The sequence below is a fragment of the Sturnus vulgaris genome, chromosome 3 (genome assembly GCF_052056855.1).
Source record: "Sturnus vulgaris isolate bStuVul1 chromosome 3, bStuVul1.hap1, whole genome shotgun sequence".
Classification (NCBI taxonomy): domain Eukaryota; kingdom Metazoa; phylum Chordata; class Aves; order Passeriformes; family Sturnidae; genus Sturnus; species Sturnus vulgaris.
Genome location: NC_142245.1, coordinates 102,860,955 through 102,886,432, shown reverse-complemented (window position 1 = coordinate 102,886,432; position 25,478 = coordinate 102,860,955). Strand labels below are relative to the sequence as shown.

The 25,478-nt window shown below is 35.9% G+C and overlaps 1 protein-coding gene across 2 annotated transcripts in view; it reads left to right on the top strand.

Moving 5' to 3' along the window:
- The window catches only part of NBAS (NBAS subunit of NRZ tethering complex), a 160,666-nt gene that overhangs the window by 40,403 nt on the left and 94,785 nt on the right, over positions 1-25,478 (top strand). For both annotated transcript variants that reach the window (XM_014894964.2, XM_088162424.1), the window contains exons 22-32: positions 3,947-4,030; positions 4,451-4,604; positions 6,003-6,188; positions 7,227-7,400; positions 8,320-8,453; positions 9,211-9,273; positions 9,884-10,006; positions 11,463-11,565; positions 13,757-13,980; positions 16,272-16,384; positions 18,897-19,010. In XM_014894964.2, the coding sequence (XP_014750450.2) occupies positions 3,947-4,030; positions 4,451-4,604; positions 6,003-6,188; positions 7,227-7,400; positions 8,320-8,453; positions 9,211-9,273; positions 9,884-10,006; positions 11,463-11,565; positions 13,757-13,980; positions 16,272-16,384; positions 18,897-19,010 (1,472 nt within the window). The remainder of the gene's footprint in view (positions 1-3,946; positions 4,031-4,450; positions 4,605-6,002; positions 6,189-7,226; positions 7,401-8,319; positions 8,454-9,210; positions 9,274-9,883; positions 10,007-11,462; positions 11,566-13,756; positions 13,981-16,271; positions 16,385-18,896; positions 19,011-25,478) is intronic.

Genomic DNA, 25,478 nt, shown 5'->3' with positions numbered 1-25,478 from the left:
AGTGACTGCTGGGAACAAGACTTTGCTTTCAGAATAAATACAATGAGCAACATGTGCTGCAATTTCTTAATGGGTCTTGCTGTAATTACTTACTGTGTGTCTCCTCTGCTGCTCCACAGTCAGGTAAATGCATCAGAGACTCTTGCAAGAGCCAGATTTTGAAAGAGAGGGGTAGGGGCACAGTTTGTATTCTCTTTAGTAGAATAATGGAATAGTTTGTATTGGAAAAGACCCTTAAGATCGAATCCAACTTCAAACCTAATGCTGCCGAGTTCAGCTCTGAACCGTGTCCTTAAGTGACACATCTCCATGTCTTTTAAATACCATCCAGGGATGGAGACTCAGCCAAGTGGTGAGTGAGAGAAATTTCTGACAGAGAGGATCAAACCTTGTTTTACAGGTTCCTTGGTACTCTTTGGGCTGTTCTTAGTGGGGGTGTGTGAAGGAATGAGACTAAGGGAAGGGCAGAATCTAGTGCCAATTCTTTGCTTTGTGATTCTTCAGCCTTTAAAACTGCTTAGGCCCTCAGGCTGCTTTTAGAGCTTCTCTTGCCACCTTCTCTTGCCAACAACTGAGAATCGTCTTACCCCTGTAGTTTATCAAAAAGCAATTTTTATTTTATTGTTTTGCTAATAAAGAAAAAATCTCAAATGGGCCTGGACTACATAAAATAATTTTAACAAAGTGCATTACAAATTTTGGAGACAGAATAGGAGTTAAGACATTAGTATGTGAGCTAATGTTGGAGGAAAAAGCTATCTGTAATGTAAAACTGGAGTTGTTACTTGGAAATTTTCTTTTCATGTTACTCTGTCATAGTAGTTCTGCTGCAGTTTTGCAGACATATGAGACTGTTTCTGAAATGAAACTCTTTGCTGTATAAAAGCTCCTTTTTTTTCCCATTAAGAAGGTGTTTTAATATTAAAAAAAACCCACCTAATTCCTTTCAAAAGAACAACATCAGCAAAAAAACCCCAAACCAACCAACCAACTGAAAAACCAAACAAGCCCCTGTGACATGAAAACAGGTCTCCTCAAACTCTTTATGCTTGATTAGTCTGAGACCCGTGTGCCAGACCAGTCTGACAGTGTCCCATTATGGGGACTCTTCATGGAGTGGTGCTAGGTCGGAGGGCAGTTCTGTGCCAGACAGAGAACCAGACCCCTCCTGGGTTTCCACACCTTTATTCCAGTGTGTTTCCCACTGCCAGTATCTGCCAGTCCCCTTGAAGGACTCAGGCTTACAATTCATAGAATAACACTCTTTATTAATAGAACTGTGACAGGTTAAGGTTCAAGGATTGCTGGTGATAGTACCTGACAGCAAAAATGTATTCAAAGCAATATGTATTACATCATATAGTAAGCTCTACTCCCTAACAAAAGGTAGCTCGAGATAGTCATTCAGTGTGCATGGAACATGGTTTTTACCCAGTGGACATCCCTGTGGGGCAGAAGACAGGTTCAGCCCATCAGATAATCCCAGAAGTTACAATGGAGTCTTTCCTGACTTCTCCCCTTCTTAACTTTTATACTATTTCTTTACATTTAAGTGAAGAAATTATGTGTGTATTTATATATATATATATATATATATATACACACTTTTATACTTCTATACCTATTCGGTGAGGGTTGGAGATACCTTGGGGGTGCAGGGAACGTTGGTAGAGTATCTGATACAACATTGAGATGAGAATATGCACTAGTCCAAGGAGAGTGTTTTTGCCATGGTTGATGGTTCAACAGCAAGATGTCTTTCTTTATCTCCTTTGGGTTTTAGCTGCTCTGTGACTTACCAGCTAAAAAGTGCTGCTGAATTCCCTCCTCTGCATGGATTTCAAGCCAAGCCTGGCCATGTTGTCTCCACTCTGCTCCACCCTTCATTTAGGTCCCATTAGCACGTGTTGTGTGGGGCAAATCAGGAGGAGCAACTGCATTTTCCTCTATAATTTCCACGGTGTTACAGCTGTGTCTGTAACTTTCTACTTTTCTAAAACTTTACTCCCAGTCTTTTCCCTGCCTTCACATCCTCCTGCTTCCCCAGACAAAATGAGTCACCAAGCAACGTCCCCTTGACATGTCTTCTTAAGTCTACTGGGAAATGAATGGGAAAAATTTGCTAAGAGATGAAATTGTCTTAGACAAATCTTGTTCTGCTTTTTTTTCTATTAAATAGAACACAGAAAAGAAGAGCATTATCAGTTGAAATATCAAGTCCTGCTTATACTGTCCTGATTTTATGTTTTGGAAGAGAGTATTGGTCATACTTTGGCTTTTCTGGTATTTGCCATTTCAACTGATAAAGAGAATTTTTGCACTACAAACTGGGCCTTCCATAATAACGTTCTCATGTACGACACTTGAAATATGGCTATATTAATTTCGTTTACGAAGTCATTTTTGAACATCAAATTATTGATACATTATTGGTAAATTATGTTATTTAAGATTTACGCAACTATAGCACCCCTTATCCCCAAAATGTATGGGCTGATGATGAATCTTTCAAAAATAAGAAAGTGACTTTATTCCTGTTTATACCACAAATGCTAGTTTGGAGTTTTCTTTTTAAATTATTTTTTAATGATGTTGTTACATGGTGCATTATTATAAAGGTAGCCATAGAGTATCTTGTTCAGGTGAACTGGAATTGAAAGCAGGTGTTGCTATAGCTCTGACACAGGAATTAGCAGTTTTCATTTGTTTGACTTCTATAATCTGCAAACTTGTCTCTACCATTTTACTGTTGTATTACTTCAGCATGTATCATTTGGAGGGTTGGAATGACTATGTTAACACATAAGGTATTGTTTGCTAATGCACAGAGGAGGGAAAGAAAAGAGTGCCCAGCCTTCTGGGTGAGATATGTATGGGGCAGGGCAGGTTATGAGCATGCCTTGCTTTGTTCAATCAGTTTAATGGCTGTTGCTAAATGAGATGATTTTTAGCTTACTATTTTGACTCTTACTGTATTGTGAAATTGATTTGTTGGTTGGAGTTGTGTCTGTTTTTAAGCTACTGAGTTACAGTGCTGCTCTTCAAGGGAAGAGAAGATTGTGTCAGTTGTTAGTTTATAAATAGGGATTGTCTGTGTAGTATTGCTGTTGCTGTTTGTTTTCAGGGTCAGGAGAAAATGAATTAAATTTAAAATAGCTTATTGTTCCGGTATGCTGCAACTCTAATTTCTCTACTTTGTACATGGTTTGTTTCTTATTTCTGCAAGTGCCAGAACCTATAAAGTTCTTCTCTTGCCCATTGGTTTATGTTCTGCATAGCTTGACATGTTTTTCTAGTGTTTTATGCAGCATGAACAGCTAGCCTTCTACACTAAGCCATAACTAATCATTCTAGTAATAATCCATTAAATTCTTAACCTGCATCTTAAACAGTTTTTCTTTTTTTCTTCAACCTCAGTATTTAGAGGATATTTCACTGTAGAAGTTTGTGGTCAGAAACTCACATTAAACTTGAGAAGATCAGCAGAGCAGGGTATATGTATTTTCAGTATGGAGATTTATGCTAAAATTTGAACAATTGTATTTTTTTTCAAGTTGTGAATATCATAGTTTTTACTAATTTCAGTCTTTTGTGACAGCATATGAAGTCAGAATACTTAGTGTGAAATGGTATAAAATCTGAAAACATATAATGAGTTTTTTCCTTTGTTTAAAGCATGGTCAGTAAGAAAATTTATTAATTTTTTTATTTACTCTTTAATGGTATAGCTAGAATATGGGTTTGTATGGATAACGTACAAGCAAAACCACACTTGTAAAGCTGCACTAAGAAGTAATGAATCTTTAATTAATACTGTAACTGACTGACAAACTTATTAGGAATTGACTGAAATATTTTTTGTATGCTTTGTATTCCATTAATTGAGTGCCATGACAAATTAAAAAGACATAAAATTATGTAGAGCTTCTCTTTTTTGTCATACCAGCTACAAGAAGGGCACATTGAAAATTCTTCCTTGGAATGAGCAGAAACATCGTGAGGAAGACTGGTGTGAAAAACCAGAATGCAGGTAAGTATGTAAATGCAAAAATACAAAGAATTTATTTACTAATTATAAAAATGTGGGAATTGACTTAGTAAGACTCACTATTTTTGTACACATTAACTTGTGTTTTCAGCTTTCATAGGGGGACTGATTGAGGAAATGGAAAGCAGAGGTTGTGCAAACCCAGATCTTCAGTAGAGAGCGTTTCACATTTGAAAATGTGAATGTCACACATTTGAAATATCTTACTAGTTCAGTAGAGGAGATTATTTCTTTCATGATCTATCTGCTGCTCAAAATCTCTTAGCAGTTCCTTTGCTGACAAAAACTAACACTCACTGTTTTAGGTTGATCATATCATTTTCTTTCACAAGTTTTAGGAAAAGAGCTGATAAAATATAGGTAAACAAATACATACTTAAACATATACTTTTTTTTTTAAAGGATGGTTATTGAACCAACTTTGCAAGATGAAGGCCAGTTTCTGTATGAAATACAGCCTGAGTTACTGAAGTACAGGACTACTCACCTTTCTGTAGATCTCGTCACTGATTGGTATTTGAGCAGAGCACAGGAAATTGAAGAATATGCAATGCAGGTGAGAATAGCAGTGAGGAAATGGTGGTGGTTGAGCAGCCTTCTTCAACAGAATCCTTAACAGTCTTAATGTATATTAATAGGACACTTTTCCCTCAGTAATGTACACTGTCTCAACTTCATTATGGTTTTTGAAGTACTTGTATTTCTTGTGTTTCTTTTGCAGTATACTTAGGCTTGCTCTAAGTTTACTCAGCCAAATAATAAATCCATAGAAATGAGTCAGGAAGCCAGTAGATTCTGTTTCATTTGGTTTACCATAGCAGACAGTAGGTCTTTTGTAATCCATGAGAAATGTTTACCATTGCATTTTATGTTTCTAACTAAGGGAGGGAAAGTTGTGCACAGCATGTTGGGAAATGTTTTTTGTTACCTGTTCACATGCTGCTGTGTTATGTATATTGGTATGTGCCAGTCACACATATCATGTTATGTCAATAAATGGTACTGTAATGATTTTGTCATGAAATTCCTGGCGGTTTTATTGTGCGTCTGTGGGACTACCATGCAGCTTATTTCTGCTTGATTTTCTTCATATGTTAATACTGTTTGAAGCTCTATGAGATAAAGATAAGCATTGCACACAAGAACAGAGCTCATCTCTTGTGTGCTCCGGTATTTTATTGCTTCTAAAGCCATTTTAGTTGCATGAAAAGGAGGGTGACTGGAAGTATCACTATAGGTTAGTTCTGATGAGTGAGTATTTCTATTCTACAAGCTTGTACTCCTCCAGGGCTCTCTTTAATGATACTTGCCTGTGATCTTAACAACCAATCAGTAGGTATGGAAATAAAAGCAACTTCCAAGGATCAGTTAAATTATGTAACATATAAACTGAATTGCATTCTACTCTTCAAGACTTATGTCTGCCTTGCTGAATATTTACAGCCAGTGTTGTGTTCTTTGAAATCAAAATGGAACCTTTCATACAAGGGTAGTTTCAGTCACTAGGGAAAAAGAGTGTAGTTGGTTTTTGTGACATAAAATGCAACAATTAAAATTATTAAATCATGGTCAGCTAAAAAAGTCACGTTTCATGTCAGTTACCTGATTGTCTTAGTTTAAAGCATTCCTTCATATTTCATCTACTGAAATGAGCTTCATGTGATTTCCAGAAGGACTAATATTCTAATTTACATGCATCAGTACAATGCATCTTGGTGAAAAGCATATAACAATATCATCCCCTAAGATTAAGCATTTTATGAGGTCTTCATGAATCTGAGAAGGACAATCCATTTAGGAATATACAGTCCACAAAATATCCACAAAAACTTCTAGGAACTTGAAACTATCTATTAAGCAACAGGGGAATAAAATAGATGCACAGACAGGACTTGGATTGAAGTTGGTGTTTGGCAAACAGTGGTACAGCAGTGCTTTTTAAATTATTTTTCAGGTTGACTGTGCTCTATCCCTTGTTCGTCTTGGCATGGAGAGGAACATTCCTGGTCTGCAGGTGCTTTGTGACAATCTGATCACTCTTGAGACAGTGGTTTATGAGACTGATGGTGATCGAACTTTGACTTTGAAGGAACTTCTAGAGATGAAAGATATTGAGAAGCTGCGACTGTTGATGAAGAATGTAAGTATTTTGAATAAATCAATAAGCATATCTTGAAATTCAGGAATTCAAGTTACCCTGGATCATATGTATATAAAGACACTGTCATTTTTCTGATGAACCTCCATCTTTAATTCAATTAAAAAATCTGCATTTTCACTGTTCCTTTTTGTTGTTGTTGCTGTTGTGGTAGGGTTTCTTTCCTTCTTTCCTTCTTTCCTTTCCTTCTTTCCTTCTTTCCTTCTTCCCTTCTTTCCAAAAGCTAAATTTGCTCAGTGTTCTCAAAGACCCACTTTATCCCTGGCCGAGCGCTCAATGTCAATAAATGTTATTTTGAAAGCTGTGAATTGCCTTTTCATTGGCCTTTTTTTTAAGGATCTTCAGTGTAGCTCTTGATGATGCTGCAGATACAATAGTATTGAATGTGTTCCTTGGATATTTTTGGTGTCTTTACATATTGTTAAGCAACTTTAATATTTGCCTTGGCGCCAGATGTGTGTTTTTGTCTCTGTATTGAGCATGGCACTTTAGAATAGAAAAAGATCTCTTGGAAGGATTGAAAAATAGCTAGAGATGGAACAGGGATCTGAAATTCAGTTGAAGAACATATAAGCACCAGAGGAAAATAGGAGAATACTAAGAAATTAAATTTGTTTGGTTGGTTTTTTGTTTGTTTTGTTTTGTTTGGTTGATTGGTTTTGGTTTTGGATTTGGATTTATGTAGCCACTCATCACTTTTTTTTCTGTCTTGCATTCGTGCTGAATTACTGAAAGTAATGCTACTCTGACATGCTTGCATGATCTTTCACTCGTTCTGAAACTGCAGGAGTAAGACAGGCTTTCCTCACATAATAGCTTCTGTTCTGCTCAGTTTCCCCAAGCCACTGGGTAGCAGAAGGATTGTGCTTTATGATGTAGTGATCTGTTTGTAATAGGTGAAGATAACTGTTTCAGTTATATTGATCAAAAAAGGTTCTATTTGATTTTTGCTTTTCCTGCTTGTTTTGGACGATGAAGTTGTTCTTATATTTCCTCTCTCTAACTCTTTGCTCTTTCCAGTCCTCAGATGAAAAATATGTGAAGAATGTTTATCAGTGGATGATCCCTTTTCTCCACCGCTGTGAAAATCAGTCCCCTGGTCTTGCAAATGCCCTTTTTAAAGAATATTTAGTAACACTGGCAAAGGAAGACTTGACTCTACCTCTGAAGATATTTCACAATTCAAAACCTGCTGTAAGTAAAGAGTTCTGTTGATTCTACTGGTTTCTTTGGAAATTCTTTTCCTGAAGAGATTAATTCAGAAATAGAGTTAGTTCATCTAAGTCAGATCATCCTTCTGATCTTCTCATTTTCTTGGACCCAGGATTTGTTATGCTTTAGAAAACATTAATTGAAATTTTTTTACCATACATTATAATGCAGCTAAACTGTCAAACTAATGTAATAATGATTCTAGTCTAGTAGAATAAAAATTATTGCATGGATTCTTCTTTGAAGTAATTTCCCGGCAACCTGTTTAAAATAAATTCCTGGCATATTTACTTCCTAAAAAGTGGATATGAAAGAGTTTAATCCTCTCACTATTTTTTCTTGAGGAATTTTACTAGGAGTAGATTTCGAGTTACTCCCCCTCTCCTGCCTTGCACAGCAAATGTAAAAAATAAAGTGGAGGCCATTAGGATTGAGGTGAGAGTTGAGTGAGTAAGGGTTGAAGTTACCTGCTGTGTATTTCATGCTGCTTCTATGGCTTAAATAATTATTCCAAATCACACGGGCACATATTTGCATGCTATTGAATGTTCTGAGTGTATGGACGGAAATCAAACAGCGAAGCACAACCACAGCTCTTTTATGTATGTTGGTAGTATTGTACACATTAAATAAGTCTGACAAATGTTTGCAGCAGTTGTCTTCCTCTGTCCTGCACTCTCTCCAATTCAGAAAGGCACACCACTATTCTTTTAAGTGTCTTTACTGCAGAAAACTAGCCAAGGTAAGTTTTGGGTTATGACTTTGCCAGGTTGTTAGCAAAAGACATTCTAATGAAAACAGTTTATATACTTGGAGTACATATCCTTTTATATTCAAAAGAAAATTGACTGTTGAATTAGAAACAAGAAATAAAAACCAATGTACTTTCTTTTCTTGTTAGTGTCAGCAAAAAATTATTCCTGATCAGGACCAGCTTATGATTACGGCATTGGAGTGTATTTATAGCTGTGAGCGAGATGACCAGCTCTCTCTCTGTTATGATATTTTGGAATGCCTTCCACAAAGAGGATATGGGTAAATATTTTCAGCTGGTTATTTGGCAATATTTTAGAAATATTTAATATGATTGTGAATTAGTGCTTAAAAAAGGGCAGTTAAGTAATAAAGGGCAGACAGAGTTACTGGAATATTCTGTTCACCTCTGAGCTGCCATGACTGTAATATGTGTGTCTGTATATTTCTGCTGTGTACATACTCCACCAGTTAATGCAGCAAAACAAGAGTTAAAGTAGCAGCCTAGACCTGCTTCTGTATTGTTTCTTAGACTTTTATAGTCTGATAAATTGAGACCAAGTGTTAGTGCTGTCTTACTGGTTTTGTTACAATAGTGGCATCTTGCACTTAACTTAAAAGCAGCAATATGTCCCTGTGAGAGAGGGAAGATAGAAAACCTATTGAGGGGCCAGTAAGAAAGTAAAAGCTCAAGAGGCTCAGGAAAGTAAAAGCTTGAAGAGGAGATATCCTGTGATCTGTGAAGTGCAAACTATTCTTCCAGTCTCTTTTAGGTGAAGGAAGGAGAGAGCCTGAGAAAAGTCTAAGGAAGAAGGAAAATCTCTGTGCTTGGGAAACTGAGGGACTCTCTAAATTTTTACTGTCTTTACAGCAAGAAACCCAACAGTTTAAATATTTCCATCCGAGTAAACATATATTTAATTTTAATCAAGGAGTATGTCAGACTGCTTATCTTCATAGCTGTGTAATACAAATTACAAGAGGAAATTATAAGGAGTATGTGTGTATGTATATATTTAATTGTGTGATATCGTTGCAGGCCTGAAACCGATAAAACTAACACTCTTCATGATGAAGTAGATGAACTGGAACAAATTCTTAGGTATTTAATTTTGCTAAAATAAATATTGTATTCTTGCAGAAATCACTAGGCATAGCCAAGAACGTTTTATGATAAGAAATCAGCAAAAATATTTATCTTCTTTTTAATGCTGTCAGCAAGATTATCTGTATGCTTTTTTTTTCTTGGAATAAAAGTTTGGGGGGTTGTGTTTTGGTTTTTTTCTGTTTTCTTTGGGTTTTTTGTGGGGGGCTTTGTTGGAGATTTTTTTAAAATTTGTTTGGTTGGCGATTTTTTTGTTTTGTTTGTTTTATTTTTGGTGGAGTTTTTTTGGCAAGGGGGAAGAGGGTTAACCTGAGGAATTTGTTTTGGTCTTGATACTCCATAATGCTTCGGGTGACTAAAGGCTAAAACTGTGAAGTTATGTCATCAGGTATTGGTGGTGTGTGTTTACCCTACAGTATTATTGATATACATATATTTTTAAAAATATAGGTGATGTTACTCTGACTGATCTATACTGTAAGAGATTTTATGGAGATTGTTTGCAGTTGCAGTGCGTATTTTGGGAGAGCTCTGAGAGTCCTGCTGCTGCAGCAGCAGCTGTGCAGTGGTGCAGGGCTCTGAAAGGCTGCCTTGCCTGTGTTTGCAGTGTGTCGGAGCTGCTGGAGAAGCACGGCCTGCAGAAGCCGGTGTCCTTTGTCAGAGACACCAAGGACAATGCCGAGGAGGCACGGAAGCTGATGATCAGGCTGACGAGGCACACAGCTCGCAAGTCAGTGTTCCAAGGGGACAAGAGGGGAAGGGCAGTGAGGTAACAGAGCCTGCCTGCTTTGTGGCAGGAGGGAGCTGTGCTGTTCACCCCGGTGTACACAGACACTTGTGTTGAGCTGATGATTAACGTGATTAATGTTTTGGCTGCGTTCTCCACAGTCAAAAGTCTCTGCCTGCCTTCAAAGCTGCTTCAGTATGTTCGTGGTCAAGTAAAGAAGCTTAAAAGGCATACAGGCTGCAAAATACTGCAGGATGATGAACTTGTAAAGTTAACATATTGTAAAAGAGATCCTTTAAGACCGGTTTAATTTTATTGAGAGTGTAGGATTTGTAAAATAATGATTTGGTTTTTGGCTTGTTTGCTTGGAATCCTTGTAATAGGGGTATTTATTGATTTTAGGTATTGATTTTACCACTTATATTCCCAGTATAATTCTTGAATTTTTCTACTTTAACTCCTCTTTCATTTAAATCATCTTTCAACTGTATATGAATTATTAAATGGCTCTTGATATAAGCAGATACAAATTTTGAATCCTGAGAAAACCAGCCATAACTGTTGGGTGATTTTTCTTTCTTATTTAAAGCAAATACGCACAACAGTTTATCCATGACGGTAGAGTGGTACTTATATTTTTAGTAGTCTGAAAGCTTTTTAAGACTTTTAGAAACCTCTCTTTTCAAAGATCAAGACAATGCCTCTGTAGGAAAAATGTTGATTTTTCCACTTGTGTTGGAGACCCTTTGTTTTGCCAAAGTAAAAGCTAATGCCACATGAGAAAATCACTAGTAGCTGGGATTAACTCACGTAATTTAAAAAGGTCTTTTTTTAATCTGAAAGGCTCAAGATAATGTCAAAAAACAATCATAGTGTTTTTACTAGTAAAAGTTTTGGTAGAGGAGAAGAAGTTGAAGCTTTGTGGATAATGAGAGAGCCATAGATCCAGACTGTCAAGAATCTGAATACCACTCAATTTTAAGAAAGAAAATAAAGTTGCAGCTTAATTCTAGTGTAATTGCATGTCATTGATTAGTTCTTTGAGATTGTGTACAATGCACAGCACTTTAATGATCCTCATTGGTGTCACAGACCTGGTTTCACCCTGCAGTTCCCAGATCAGCAGGAAGATAGCACTTCCACCTTCCTGATGTATTATGGAAAGTTATCAAAACTTGGGGGATCTTGAGAACTATTGCTTAAATCTCTGTCTTATCCCACAGAAAACAGACAAAGCACTTTGGGTACTGTGTTGTTGTCAAACCATTTTATTCCACAGATACTGTTTTAATATGAATTAATATTAAAAGCTTTCTGTCTTTGAATCACTTCTGGGTAAAAGTCTAATTAAATATTGAAGTAGCATTTGAGAAAACTCATATTTTTGGTGATGGAAATCTACTGCTTTTCTTAAAAATTGTTGGGGAGGAGAATATTTAATTTTAAAACATGTTTGTAGGCAACCGTCCGTTGGTGAGACACAGTGGAAGGAATTGCTCCAGGATATGTTGGACATGCAGCAGAAGGTGTATAGGTGCTTACATTCAGATACTTGCTATGAGGTGAGTTTTATGTCTCCTTACTGACTTACGTCCCAAGTAAGCGACACATGATTATTTCATATTGTTGCTCACAGGTGTAAATACATTTTTCTGTGTCGTTACTTGGTTGTCTGCTGCCTTTTTTTTTTTACAGTATTTTATTTAAGTAAAAAATTTCTGGTGTTTTTTTGTTTCATCTAGAGCTCCTCCAATAAATACCCTGTGTATCTTTTATTAAAATTCAACGTTTTAGAAATTGAGTCAGCTTTGTGGGATTTTCTCACATAGCCTGTAATTCTGTGTACAAATGTGTTTAGCAATAACCACTCCAGACTAATGAAAATAAAACGTTATCTTCACTCAAGCATTTCTTAAATATGAAGTTCTGGTTTGATAATATTTTCCAAGATCATTGTAGGAGTATGGACTTTCTAATGCTTGCAACTGAAGTAAAATTGTGTGAAATAAGAAATCTAATTTCATTGAAGGTAAAAACGCTTGCATTTGCATAGGGTTCAAAACAATGTCATTAGTATTTGTAAAAGGCAGCTCTTAGACAGATGAGAATTTGCTGTGACATATATTGTTTATTTACATTTTTACTTCGGCATACTGCAATTTATTACAGATGCATTACTGTATTTCCTATAATTAATGTTTATATCTATATAGAAGCAGGTTGTATTGCAGGTTACAGAATTAATTGCTTATGGCTACCCCTCTGATTAGCTCTTAGAGGAAAAAGAAAAAGACCATGCTATTCAATCTATATATAAGAAAAATCTCTTTCTCTGTTGTTTTACAGCTAGAAAAACTGCAACGTGTTTAATAGTCAAGGTTTTGTGGTAGGCTACAACTTAGTGTATTTGAAATTTATTTTAAGTGCATGTTAAGAAATTAGCACTAGAGCACTCTGCAAATAAGGAATTTGCTTTACTCAGATCTTAATGAAAGTTTTCTATTAACATTGAATTATTTTTTTTTAACCCTGAGCCATATGATTAAAAAAGAAACATAACAATGGGTTTTGGAAAAACTTATGTAGGAGTGCTGAAAATACTTTGAAATGTATTGCTGTCATATGCAGTTATACTTTGATATCTTCAGAATTGATAAATTGATGAGGCAGTTAGGATTTTCAATCCCATGCGAAGTTCAGTGTGATGCTTGCTCTCTTCTTTCATGTGTAGTGAATTCTGTCCTCTTGACTTCATAAATTTTGTGAGAGGTAAATGTTCTGTGTGTGATCTTGAGGAGGAAGGGTCACCTGTATACTTTGCATCTCTCACTGTTCCTTGAAGGTTAATATGTTGTGAAATGGAAGATGATCTAATTGTGTGATGTTCTTTAAGAAGCACTGAACTGTTTTCCTTTCCAGAGCATGAGATGGTTTGGAAAGGTTCTTCCTAGAAAAGAAATGTCTTGAAATAAAATATGATTGGATAGAGTGTTAAATTATCTCATTTATGCTCTCTTTCCCTTGAAAGGTTGGACCAGAAATCCCTTCCAACCTGGACTCTTCTATGATTCATTGATCCTCTGGAATTTGTTATGAACTTTTAAACATTTGATAATGGCCATATTGTTGCAGCTGTGATATTTCTGAAATGATTAAATTTTTATGTTCCTTTTCCTTAGGACAGTAATGACTGTGCATAAAAAAAAATTGTAAGGAATTGAGAGTATTTTGAGTGTCTTAAATTGGGCAAAACTTCTGTCTTGAAATAAATTAGGTGTTTTTTGGCATATGCAGCATTATATGAGTTTGCATTCTTTGAAGATAGTATTGATTGAAATTTAAAGAACATCTTATATACTCAGTTCTAAAAAATTTTATTTACTTTAGGAATACAAAATTTCTTCTCTTACATTGTTGGTTTTAAGGTCTTAATACTGAACTACCCTTTCAGATTCTTACATTGTATTAACACCTCAGAATGTAGGTATTTTTTGGTGTCTTAAGTAATACTGTGAAAAGATAGTTAATATATTTTTTTTAAACTTCCAGTAAATAAAAACTAGCTACTGGTTAATTTTAGCTTTACTTAAGTGTATTGTAGAAATGCTTCCCCGGTAGACTTTTTGCTTGGACTGAATATATTCTTTCAGAGGGATTCCCTTGTATTCAGAGGGATTAATGCCATACAATGCAGATATGCTTATTTGAAGCTGCTGATCCTGCAGGTTATTAAATTACTGTTCTTTCTTTCAGATATTCACCGAAAGTCTTTTATGCTCAAGCAGTATAGACAATATCCACCTGGCTGGGCAAATGATGCATTGCAGTGTTTGGTCAGTGGATCTACCAAGTTCATCAAAAGGGAAGCCACAGTACCGAGTCAGCTATGCAAGAAGTATTGAACTAGTTTTGGCTGCTAGTAGAGAATATTTCAATTCTTCAGCGAGTTTGACTGATAGCTGTATGGAATTGGCCAGGTAAATTTACAAGTATTATTTGATAGTATTTCCCCCCCCAGTCTTCTGTTGAAAATCTTTTTCTTAAGCAGGCTCAGGAAATGGAGAGTAGCATTGCTTTTAATGCAAGAGTTTAAAGACCATTTTAATGCATAAGGATTCTGTGACCAACTTTTCTTTTAGAGTTTTATGGTGATATTTCAGAATATATGGTTTATAGCTCAAATACTTGCTATGAATGTGTGACCATGTATTTATTCTGTTTAGTAACATGTTTTGGTCCTCCTCTGATTTACCTTCAGTCAGTTGTTTCGTGATAACTTGAGTTTCTGTGAGTGTGTAGGTCTCCTAGTAGTCTTTGTGTGTGAGTTGGTTTAGGTAGAATGTATTTACAGAATCACTAGGTTGGAAGAGATCTTCAAGATCATAGAGTCCAACCCATGCCCTAACATCTCAACTAAACCATGGCACAGAGTGCCACATCCAGGCTTTTTCTAAATACATCCAGGGATGGTGATTCCACCACCTCCCTGGACAGACAATTCCAGCTTCTCTTTAGCTCCTTTATTACATTCCTATTTTAATCTTCACCCTGAAATATTTGTCAATGTGCCTGAAAAATCGAATGGGTTCAGATGGGATATTCAGCTAACATACGGTTTTGATTTTGATTTAAAATGTGTATTCCTAGTCAGTGTCTGGAGAAAAAATATGATAGACTGGACAAATCAAATACTTTCCTGTTTTAATGTGTATGGTGAATTAGGCCGTTTAAAATCAGTGAGAGGAGTTGCCATCTGGACAAGCTCAAGACATGAAGCTCATAAGTCTCATGAAGTTCAACAAGACCAAGTGCTGGTGCTGCACCTGGATCTGGGCACTCCTCTCTATCACTCCAGGCTGGGGGATGAACAGATCCAGAGCAGCCTGGCCGAGAAGGACTTGGGGGATTCTGTGGGTGAGAGGCTGGACATGTCCCAGCCGTGTGCCCTTGTAGCCCAGATTGACAAATGTGCCCTGGGCTGCGTCCAAAGCAGTGTGAGCAGCAGGTGAGGGAGGGGATTCTGCCCCTCTGCTCTGCTGAGACCCCCACCTGCAGAGCTGTGTCCAGCTGTGGGGTTCTGAGTGCAGGAAAGACATGCAGCTGTTGGAGTGAAGAGAGATGAAGCACCTCTCCTGTGAGGAAAGTCTGAGGGATTTGGGATTGTTCAGCCTGGAAAAGAGAAGGCTCTGGGATGACCTGAACGTGTCCTTCCAATACCTGAAAGGAAGCCTGCAAGAAGACAGAGGAGGACTTGTTACCAGGGCATATAGTGGGACAAGGGGTAATGCTTTCAAGCTGGAGGACAGTAGGTTTAGATGAGACGTTTAGAAAAAAATAAATCTTTACTGTGAAGGTGGTGAGGCACTGGAGCAGGTTGTCCACGGTTGTTGTGGATGCCCCATCCCTGGAAGGGTTCAAGGCCAGGCTGTTCTTGGACCAGCTCTTGAGCAGCGTGGTCTAGCAGGAGGTGTCCCTACCATGCCAGGGGATTTGGAACTAGATGATGTTTAAGATCCCTTCCAACCTATGGCCATTCTATGATTCTATGATTTTGCATGTACACCTTTGTTCAAGGTGTATTAGTAAACTTACATATGAATACGCTGTACCAGAAGGCAGCTTGTATTTTAAAAAAAAATTGAAAAGCTTTTTGTAATAATATACCATTCATATAACTTTAAAAATGTGTTTAGAATAATGTGCTCTTAATGATAGCGTACATTAATTCATCTTCAGAGGAATTTAGTAGGTTTTTTTGTTGTTTTTTAAATAAGCTTTATTTTATTTACTGTACCTAGTTGAGGAAAGTGAATTTGTGACAATGACTCCTATTGCTTCACTTCCAGTCAACTTTTTACAGTGTTTTGCTTTTATCTTCTACTATGTGGCAATACCAAAACACAATAGTGGTAGGAGAAATAATTCCCAAAATAATTATATATCCAAGTACATATACCGTCAACGTCATCTACTAAATTCATTACAAATCTAAATTCAGGAGGGTTTAGGTGATGTGCTTATAACAACCAGCTGAAGGCAATGCAAAAACAGAAACTTGTTAAATTATTTAGCCAGTTATAAGAGATAGACTGTGCCAAACACCTCCCATGTGCATTACAAAAATAGTGAATACTCTGACGTTTCATAAGCACAGTAAATTACTGCAGGTGATTGTTTCATTTTATTTTACTCACTAGTGAGCTTTTCCCACAAGTTTAATTTTGAATGTTTTCATCAGACTTCAGAAAGAATTTTTGTCCTTATTTAGGTGCTGTCTACAGCTTATTGAAGACAGTCCGAGTGCTATTCAGGAGGAGTTGGACCTCATTCGTGCTCTGGGTTACCTGGAAGAGTTTGGTGTGAAAATATTACCACTGCAAGGTACTGCATAATTTTATTCTTCATATGATTACTTGAATCATAGGCATAAATATGCATGAGTAATAGTTACTGCTACATAAGTGTGATATGGTTAGACTAAAGACTCCATATACTGCCTCCAAGCAATTTACAGCCACATAGAAAAATTAATTTTTTTAACAGAATTTTCTAGCTTTTGAGGTAAGAACTGTATTTGCATATAGTATCTTTGTTTTTTGACTTTTAGCAGGACTTTAAAATACAGTATCAGGTATATGAAACTCCTGGTGACTTAACAGAAACTGAGCTCGTCTTTTATTTGCCAAATAATTGGCACTTGCCTGTGTGCTTTAAAATAACAGGTAGGAGAGAAGTACTTCATTCAGAGGCAGTTTTGATGTCTCCACTGGGCTGTTTCATTGTGAAGTATATAAAATCCAATGACAGTGGAAGTGAACTTTTACAAGGTATTTCTTCTGATGATGTTCTTAAAACTAAATCTTTTGGAGCTCTGACTCCAGTGGAAGAGAAAGTTGTTGGGAAAAGTTGGAAAGAAGTTATGATTATGTGTAATGAAATAGCATGAACACTACTCATGGAACTGGCTGAGATGAACACTGAGCCATGAGATGTTCTGATGATAATGTTTTACTTCTGGCATTGTGCAGAAATACTGGGAGCACCAGAAGTGCTTTCCACTTCATGGAAAATGAAGTAGATGTTCTCAGCGGCTGTTGTTACTTTACTTTGGTGTTCTCTTTTTGTTCTCTTTTTTCCCAAGTATTTATTCAAGTGAATTGATGCTCCAGATGTTATATTCAGAAATCTTGAAAATTTGTGGACTGAGAGTGTCTGATTTCTAGATCTTGCAGTACTGACCTGTTGATTTCTAGAGTAAAATTATTTTTCAGTCAGTTTGTTCAGCCTGTTAAAAGTGCATGTATTTGCTCCAACTTCTTTTGATGTGGACATGGAGGTATCATCTTAAAAAAGTAGTGACATAATACTGCATTAACAGTATGTGTAATACAGCTGATCTAGATTAATTAGAATATGTGAAGTCATGCATGTAATTTCATTAATGATCCTGACTTCTCCTTGCTTCAATATCTTTGATGTAAATCAAATTAATAAGATTAAAATTATGTTTTCAAGTTTTAATGAAAGCCTTTAAATAATTTTTTGCTTTGATAGAATGTCATTAAATTAGCACTAAGGATCAGCTGTTCCCACAGCAATAGTCTTTTAGCAATAGACTTTTATTTGCAGTTCTGTTTAGTTTAGTTTTCTATAGATTTTCCCGCACTTCTGTTTTTAGCAAACTTAACAGTTTAAGTTTATAAACTACCATTATGCTGTATTGTAACAAAGTCTGGTTTGAAGATTCCTTATTAAAATAAAATGTGAAGACAAGTCCATCTTTAAGTGTTTGACCCATGGTATTATATCAGATTGCTTTTAGTTATATTATGTATTAAAAAAATCCTCCTTAAATTATCAGTGACTGAAAACATTTTATTGTTGTATACTAATATATACTGGTGATAGAATATTAAAAATGAAACTAAAAATATGACCTTTACCTTCTTTTCCATTCTTATTCATTTTAGTCTAATTTCCAGAATTAATTGTTTTCATGATACTAATATGTCTTTGTTCTTATTGCGAGGCCCGATATCCTATTTTAAGCCCAATATGCTAATGCAGAGTTTATCTCTATGCAGCCATTCACTCTTACTGTGTGTTAAGTGGAATATCTGCATGTTGTTCCTCTGTATTCTGAGAACTTGCATAGTATGAATACATTGCCTTTTAAAGCAGCATAAAATAGCCTGAAGTTAGCCACCCACTAACTAGCTAAATAGAGCATTGGAATCAGTTCATGATATTAAATTATGCAATTAAAATAATTGTTTAATTATTGGTAAAATCTTTCTTGAAACACAATACTAATTACAAGCTGCTCAGGATATGGTTGACAGAACCTGGTGATTTGCAGACTATCCTTCTACTTCCTCAGGAAATTTTTAAGTCAATTAAAATGAGGTGAAGTGTTTGCTAATGACAGTTCTTTCAGTCTGTATGGTGTATCTTGTCCATGATAAATAAATGAAATCTTAGTTACAACATGCTAAACAAAAGTTAATGCCTGTGTTAGTAGTCTTACGGGATGTTGGAAAAATTATAATTTAAAAAATTGTATAAAGGTATATTAGTTAATTGTACACATTTAAAACGAGTGAATGTGAAAATATGAAACAAAAAAGAATTTTCATTCAGGTCAGTTTTCTTCTTTTTGCTCCCTTCACAGCCTGACTTGCTAATGATTGGAGCTGGATATCCTGTAGTGTTATTTTAACTTTCTGTTTATAGGTATAATTGAGGATCTGCATGCAAGCTGCTTTGAGCTGGTTTTCAGATTGTGTTTGCATTCTTATATTCCCCAGCACTCCTCCTGTCCTGTGTTGTTTAAGCAGGAGCACAGCAGTCAAGTTCATTTGTGCAGTCTCTAAACCAGTTCTGCTTTCAACAGTGCGCTTGTGTTCCGATCGACTCAGTCTCATCAAGGACTGTCTGGCTCAGATGTCAACAAACTATAAACAGTCTGCTAAGCTCCTGGGACTGGCAAACCTGCTGAGGGTTGCAGGTAAGCTGTGTTAATAAAACACTGAAGTGCAGAGCAGTGAGCATTTATGTTACACTTTAGGACATTTGAGTTGATCGTTAGAATATTCATTCAAAGATACCACTGAAAAGTCGCCTGGAAGAGCAGTCATTGGAGAGGAATGAAGCATTTCACATGAGGGGAATATTTCATCTGTAAAACAGCTGAAATGGTCAGCTGCTACATTCCACTAATACCTGAAATTAAAAAAATGCCTTCTCTAATCTAGAGCTGGAGTAAAGGCTGATTTCAGATTGGAGGAGTAATGGCTGAGAATATCTTGTTTTACAGTTAATTGGTAGTACTGAAATTACTGTGAATGTTATTACCTCTGTAAAATAAGGTAGCCTGATTTAATAATAGCTGCATTTAAGATACAGGGGGGAAAAGCATCTGTAAAGCATGAATTTCAGCTGTTAGACTTCAGCCTATGCTGCATGTATCTCCTTTGGGCACTAAAAATAATGCATTAAGTTGAGTATTCATTTGAGGAGAGCTGAACGTCTTCAAAGATTGAATCCTGAGGATATTAGGATTTTTTTTGCTTTTTATAGCCTACCTAAAGTATCTGCATTTTGATTTTTTTTATTTTTGAAAAATACTTAATCAATGCAGCTGTAAACACAATACTGCTGTATTTTTATGATGTAGAAATAGAATATAAAGTATTTATATTTTATGCAGCATGGCATATAAAATCAATGCATTCCAACTTTGTCATTAAACATGCCTGGCTAATTCTTTTCTCCCTCTCTAGTTGTTAAATCCTTTAAGGCTTTTTTCTTATGTTTTCAGGAGACTTAGTACTGGCAATTTTTTGCATAGTATTATAAATAGGGAGGGAGATACTCAAGACAGCGTGAGGTTGAGAACAGAGGTATGGAAATGAAGCTGTTGACCTCCCACGATACTTTGGTCCTAAGGAAAGGAGTCACAGGAAACATCTTTACTGTGGTCAGCACAGTGCTGCTGTGGTGGAAAGAGGAGGAGAGGACAGGATGATACCATGTTGGGTAGCTGGATTCAATCTACATATTTAATATGTAATCCATCAAAAAATTTGAATGACAGTTGTAATTTCTTTTTCTTTGCTTGTGAGGCTTTTGGGAAAAAAAAGTCTCCCTTATTGGTTCATAAGACAAGATCGCTGTACTTTCATTCTCTCTGCTTTGTCCTACTCACACCAAATTAAAATCTGTGAATTTTTCTTAATATTCTTTGGACTAATGCTGCTAATTTTTGTTTTGCCTTCTTTTTGAATGTAAATTATTGTCTTTGTGTGAAAGAAGGAAAACCAAGATGCAGAGAGAGTCTATAAAGCCAGTTGTCCAGTAGTGCTATCCTAGTGCCTTTCCTGTAGGATTTACAGAGCCCTGGTATGTACCTTTGAAAAAGGATCAGACTCGTGGCTCCCATCTCCGGATTCTGAAAGGTGGCAGTAGTCCCTGCATAGTATATAGAGAACTTTAGGGAATTTGTATAGAGTTCATTGATACAGTAGTGTCTGTGTGCTGGTGTTACAATCACAGTGACACTGAGTCGCCACTGAAATGAGAGATTTAAGAGATATTTAAAGCCTGATGATGAAATGGCCCCCAAGTCTTCTCTTCCATGCACTTACCAGGCTAGAGAAAACCAGAAGATAAATGTGTGAGGTGGTTAATTTTTAAACAGGTCAATGATATAAAAACTACTGCTTACTCTACTGGTGACATATTTATCTTGTAAGTGTTGGGCTCTCTGACTTTAGTGGTTAACCTTGGGAGTAGTGATGATGGTTACTCCTATGGTAAGTAGGGAATTCTAGTAATAAAATTATATTTCAAGAGTCACTCTTGGTAAGGAATACACTACTTAGATACTTTCCTCTTATGCTAAATATACAAGTAATTTGGGCATTTTCAAATTAATCTTTTGGTTATAGAATAACATTTCTTTATCTGAAAGGAAAATATAGCAAGACAACATTTTCAGTAGTGACTTTCTGTGGTGGAAGATGTGATAGAGTGTTTTTTAATTTTTGTTTTACATAAGTACTTTTAAGCTTTTGTGATTAAAAATCGTTTCAATGTCACTGAAGGATGACTAGTTGTATTCCTTATATTGGAAAGCTATTATCTGTAGAGAACATTCATTTATGAATAAGATATGGATTTGGTATGAGAATGCCATAGTTGTGAATTTTATCTAAACTTAATTGTTGTAGGAGATGGTCTATTGAAAATAGATTCATTTAATTTTAAGAAACTCAGTATTTTTAAAATGTTCTTGTTTGTTTTTCTGGATTAGGAAGCTGGAAACAGCATACCACTGTTACTGCAAATTTTTTGTGCCTAACTATAGCCCACTGACAAGTATCCAGAAGATTACCCAGTAGCATACAAAGGAAACATGATTGTCATCGTTTCAAATCATGCATATAAATGCAATATTTTTCCAAATTATTTATAAAAGGCTGTTGAGCATTACTCTTCAGTCCTCTGTGTATCTCTGATGTGTGATAGAATAGGTAACTGAATTTAAAGAGTCTTAGAATTTGAATAGCTAAGTTATTAATACCTTTGAAGGATTCTGAGTGTAATGCTGGTATAGCCTTAATTGTAGTCTGTAATGAGGAGTGCAGTATAATTTGAGGCTAGAGATTAAAAACATAAATTGAAACAAGACATGTAGAAATGGTATTTATGTACCTGTCAACTTATAATTTAAGTTACTGAGTTACAATTAATTATTAATATTAATAAATATTATTAATTCTCTTTAATATGATGAAGAGTTATATTAGGACTTGATAGCCCTGTTGTGTGATGACAAACATTAGTATTATTCCACAAATTAGTTTCTAGACAAAAGCGCAGATCATGCATACAGATTTCAAGATTTTTGAATTAGTATATTTTATTTTAAACTTCATATTAGAAAAGGAAATCCTTCCCTGCAGTTTTAGTACAGATGGTCTTTGTTTGCAGGTGTAAAACTACTGGGAAAGAATAACAGCTTATGATGAAAGCAAATTGTTTTACTGAGATATTTTGGATGGGTCTGGATATTGACAAAGGGGATTCAACTTTATGGACTTAATGAAGAATTAGATAAAATGCTTCCAGGAGAAAGATTTGATTTTTGTCCTTAATTGGTTTTCACTGCTTACACAATTACCCTGATCTGTGAGCCACCTTTGCTGTGTAAAAAAGTTCTGATTGTGTGCTGTGGAACATACTTACTGATATCAGTTGTGCATGTTTGAAGCTGTGGTCCTTTCTGTTCCAAATCCACTTTGTAGAGTGTTGTCTTGTGTTTTGTCTGCTCAGTGGAGTAATTTGTTTCAGTATTTTCCCCTCTTTGCTTCCCCTGCCACTCCACCCTTTGTAATTACTGATTGGGAAAGACCTGCTTGCTACATCTGTCCATGTCTATGTAAATTTATATAGAGCATAAAGCATATGCTATGTTTTATTATATGTTATAGATAGCCTATAAAATCCTAAGAACATACATATTTTAATTTAAATTTAAAAATAATGCATTTATTGTGGATGTAAGGGTATATTGCACAGAGTCATTATTGAGGAGCTCTTAAGGAGAACTATGTACTCTGAGTACAATTTGCTTGGAGAGCGCACTGAAAGTGAGTAATAGAATTTATATTCATACTTACCAAAGTTAAAATCTTGCTTAGGTAATGATATATCAGCTAGCTTCTTAATTGCTTTAAAGTATTTGATTAATTACAGTGAACTCTACTTAAGCCTCATGTCAGTACCTCTGTAAAGTAAGCCCACAACTGTTATCTTAATTTCACAGATGGGTAAAGTGAGTGAGTAAGAATGTGCTCAGCATGACAGCCAGAAAATCTGCACATGCTCAGGGAGCTGGAGCTGCTCTGTATTTTGCAATCTTCACTTAATTTGTACTCTTTGTTAAGAACAGGTGTAAATAATTCACTTTATGCAATTACTTGAGTAGATGTGTGAAAAAAAAAAGTAGGAAATAAAGCTTCTGTATTAGAAATCAGGAGCATCTTCTCTACTCTGTATCAAAAAGATCTGCTGAGTGTTGGTAATTATTCCCTTGGTCAGACTTTCTATAAATGTTGCCATTATTCTCTTTTCTCACAACTTTCTGTGGTAATTTATATAATTTTAATATCCATAAGTGAATCAAGTAACATTAAACTTTGCTCAGATACCTTAGCTTAAGCTTATTTTTGAAATCTGTCTTTCTTAACACTGACTTTCTTGCATTTGGAATTAATCATGTAAATGGCTTCTGATCTCCTAGATCTCCTAAATCTAGGCTACATGGAATTTCTGAAGTGTATGTGCAATGTTGATATCATTTGACTTATGTTTTAATGGCATGATTTCTGATTTCATTCAGGATAATGTTAGCTTATCCACTCAAAAATATCTTGTGTCTTACCCAAGGTCTTTCAATAAGATTTTTTCTTTATATAATCCACATTGGATCCAGGGTTTTAAAAAGTATTTGAATATCCCTTATTTCTCAAGAAAAAAAAATTCTTTTATTTCTGAGCTTTCATGTTTTTTTCTCTTGTTATTTTTATTAGAACCTCAGAATCATTTAGGTTATCCTCTTCCATTTTCCAGTTTCTGAATTTGATTTAAGTCTGCATGTCAGGTGTTACCTTTAAGGCTTCAAGCAGTATGTAATATAATCAAAATTCTTCACCATTTGAAGAATTTTGTCATTCCTATCTTGGTTTTAAGTCATAGATGACTGTCAAAATGGCAAGAGAGACAACTTAGAATTCAAAATTTTTCCTTTTATGAGAGTTTATTATTAAAATACCATCAAATGATACATTACAAAGCTGAAGCAGTGAGTTTTTCTGTGTCTGAAGAGGGCAATGACTAAACTGCAGCAGTGAGCATTATCAGTCACTGCATGGTTAATGAAAGGTGTGTGAAAAAGGGCTTCACTCAGGCATTCACTGAGTAACACTGGAGCCAGTGGTTATTCTGTGCCGTAACTGAATGCCAAGGTAATGGAAGTGTCAATGAGTGGAGATATGATGGACTGGAAGGGAAGTTATCCTTGTATTTTTTACTTGTGCTTTTGTAAAGCATGTAGAGGCATACCCTGCAGCACCAAAAGTCCTTGGCTGAAACATTGGTGATGGGGGGGATTTGATATCATACAGCTGCTTAAGCACAATTAAAGTAACTATTCCTTGGCCAGATGTTCTTCCTTTCTTTCCTTCAATCGCACTGATTTTTAAGTGGGCACAAATAGCAGTGATTATTTTGTCTGGAATCTGAGGGGTATGGTTTGATTGTTTCTCTTGACTTTTCTTTGTGTCTGCTACTTAGTCAGATCTCTCTGTAAGAAGTCAAGCTGTCAGGGTGAAGTGGGCATCAGGAGGTGAGTGGCAAGTACGTGTCCCTCACTTAGAGAAATGACAGTTCACATTTAGCTTCTGAGGATAGAAGCACCTCTTTGTCATCTGTAATTGCTTTTGCCCGAATGAGAGGTTCCCGGGTTCCAGAGGGCAAAATTTTGCAGCAGGAGAGCCTTGAATGTGATTAATTTGCAACATCGAGTGCTGGCAGTATATTGAGCAGGAGGCCAGAAGATAAAATGATGGGAAGTTAACCTGTTCTCCCAGCTGAGTTAGTGCTGATGTGTGGGGATTAGGGGAGGCTTGATTGAGTTCAGTAATTAGGGTAACTTGACTTGCCTGAATGTCATTGTGGTGCAACTGCTACAGATTTCCTTTTGAGAAAGCTTTAAAAAGAAATTTGCTTTGTCTGTGGTGATGGATCTGCAAAGTGGAGCTAAAAATAACGGCTATGCAATTTAAGAACATGTACTCTTTAAATGGTTTTTGAAGCTAGGTCTGTTTAACCTTCTGAAATATTTGCATTTCACAAGTTGTAGTAATACAGTTTCATAAACCAGTGCCCTTTTCAAATGACTGTAACAACACTGACTGCATAAAATTGCTTTTAATAATAGAGGAGAAGCATGAGCAAGAAGCTTGCATTTTAAAAATCCACTTATTTTTATTCTAAAAATTCTTTCCTAAATTAAAAGATTATTTTTTCTGTGTATGTTTCATCATCTTCTCTTACAGTGCATGGACATACATAGTATTTTGAGCACAAGACTGGACAAACTAATGCCAGCAAATTGTTCACTCTAAATTGAAAAAAGCTTTAAAAAAATAGAGATGACTAGTAAAGGGTGACAGGTATAAATGCTATTTGTATTGACTATAACTGGTTTTGAAAAGGAGATGAGCTGTCTCATTAGATTCTCATTTGTGAATTCTGATGTATTAAAATTGAGGTCAGGACATTTTTCTACAAAGATTCTTGAAACTTTACTCAGAAGGCTTCAATAGTGTCTAAAGTGTAACTTCTGATTCATAACTAGTGGAAGAGGCATTGTCCAGAGGGTCTGGTGACTGAGATGGGTGTAGGGTGT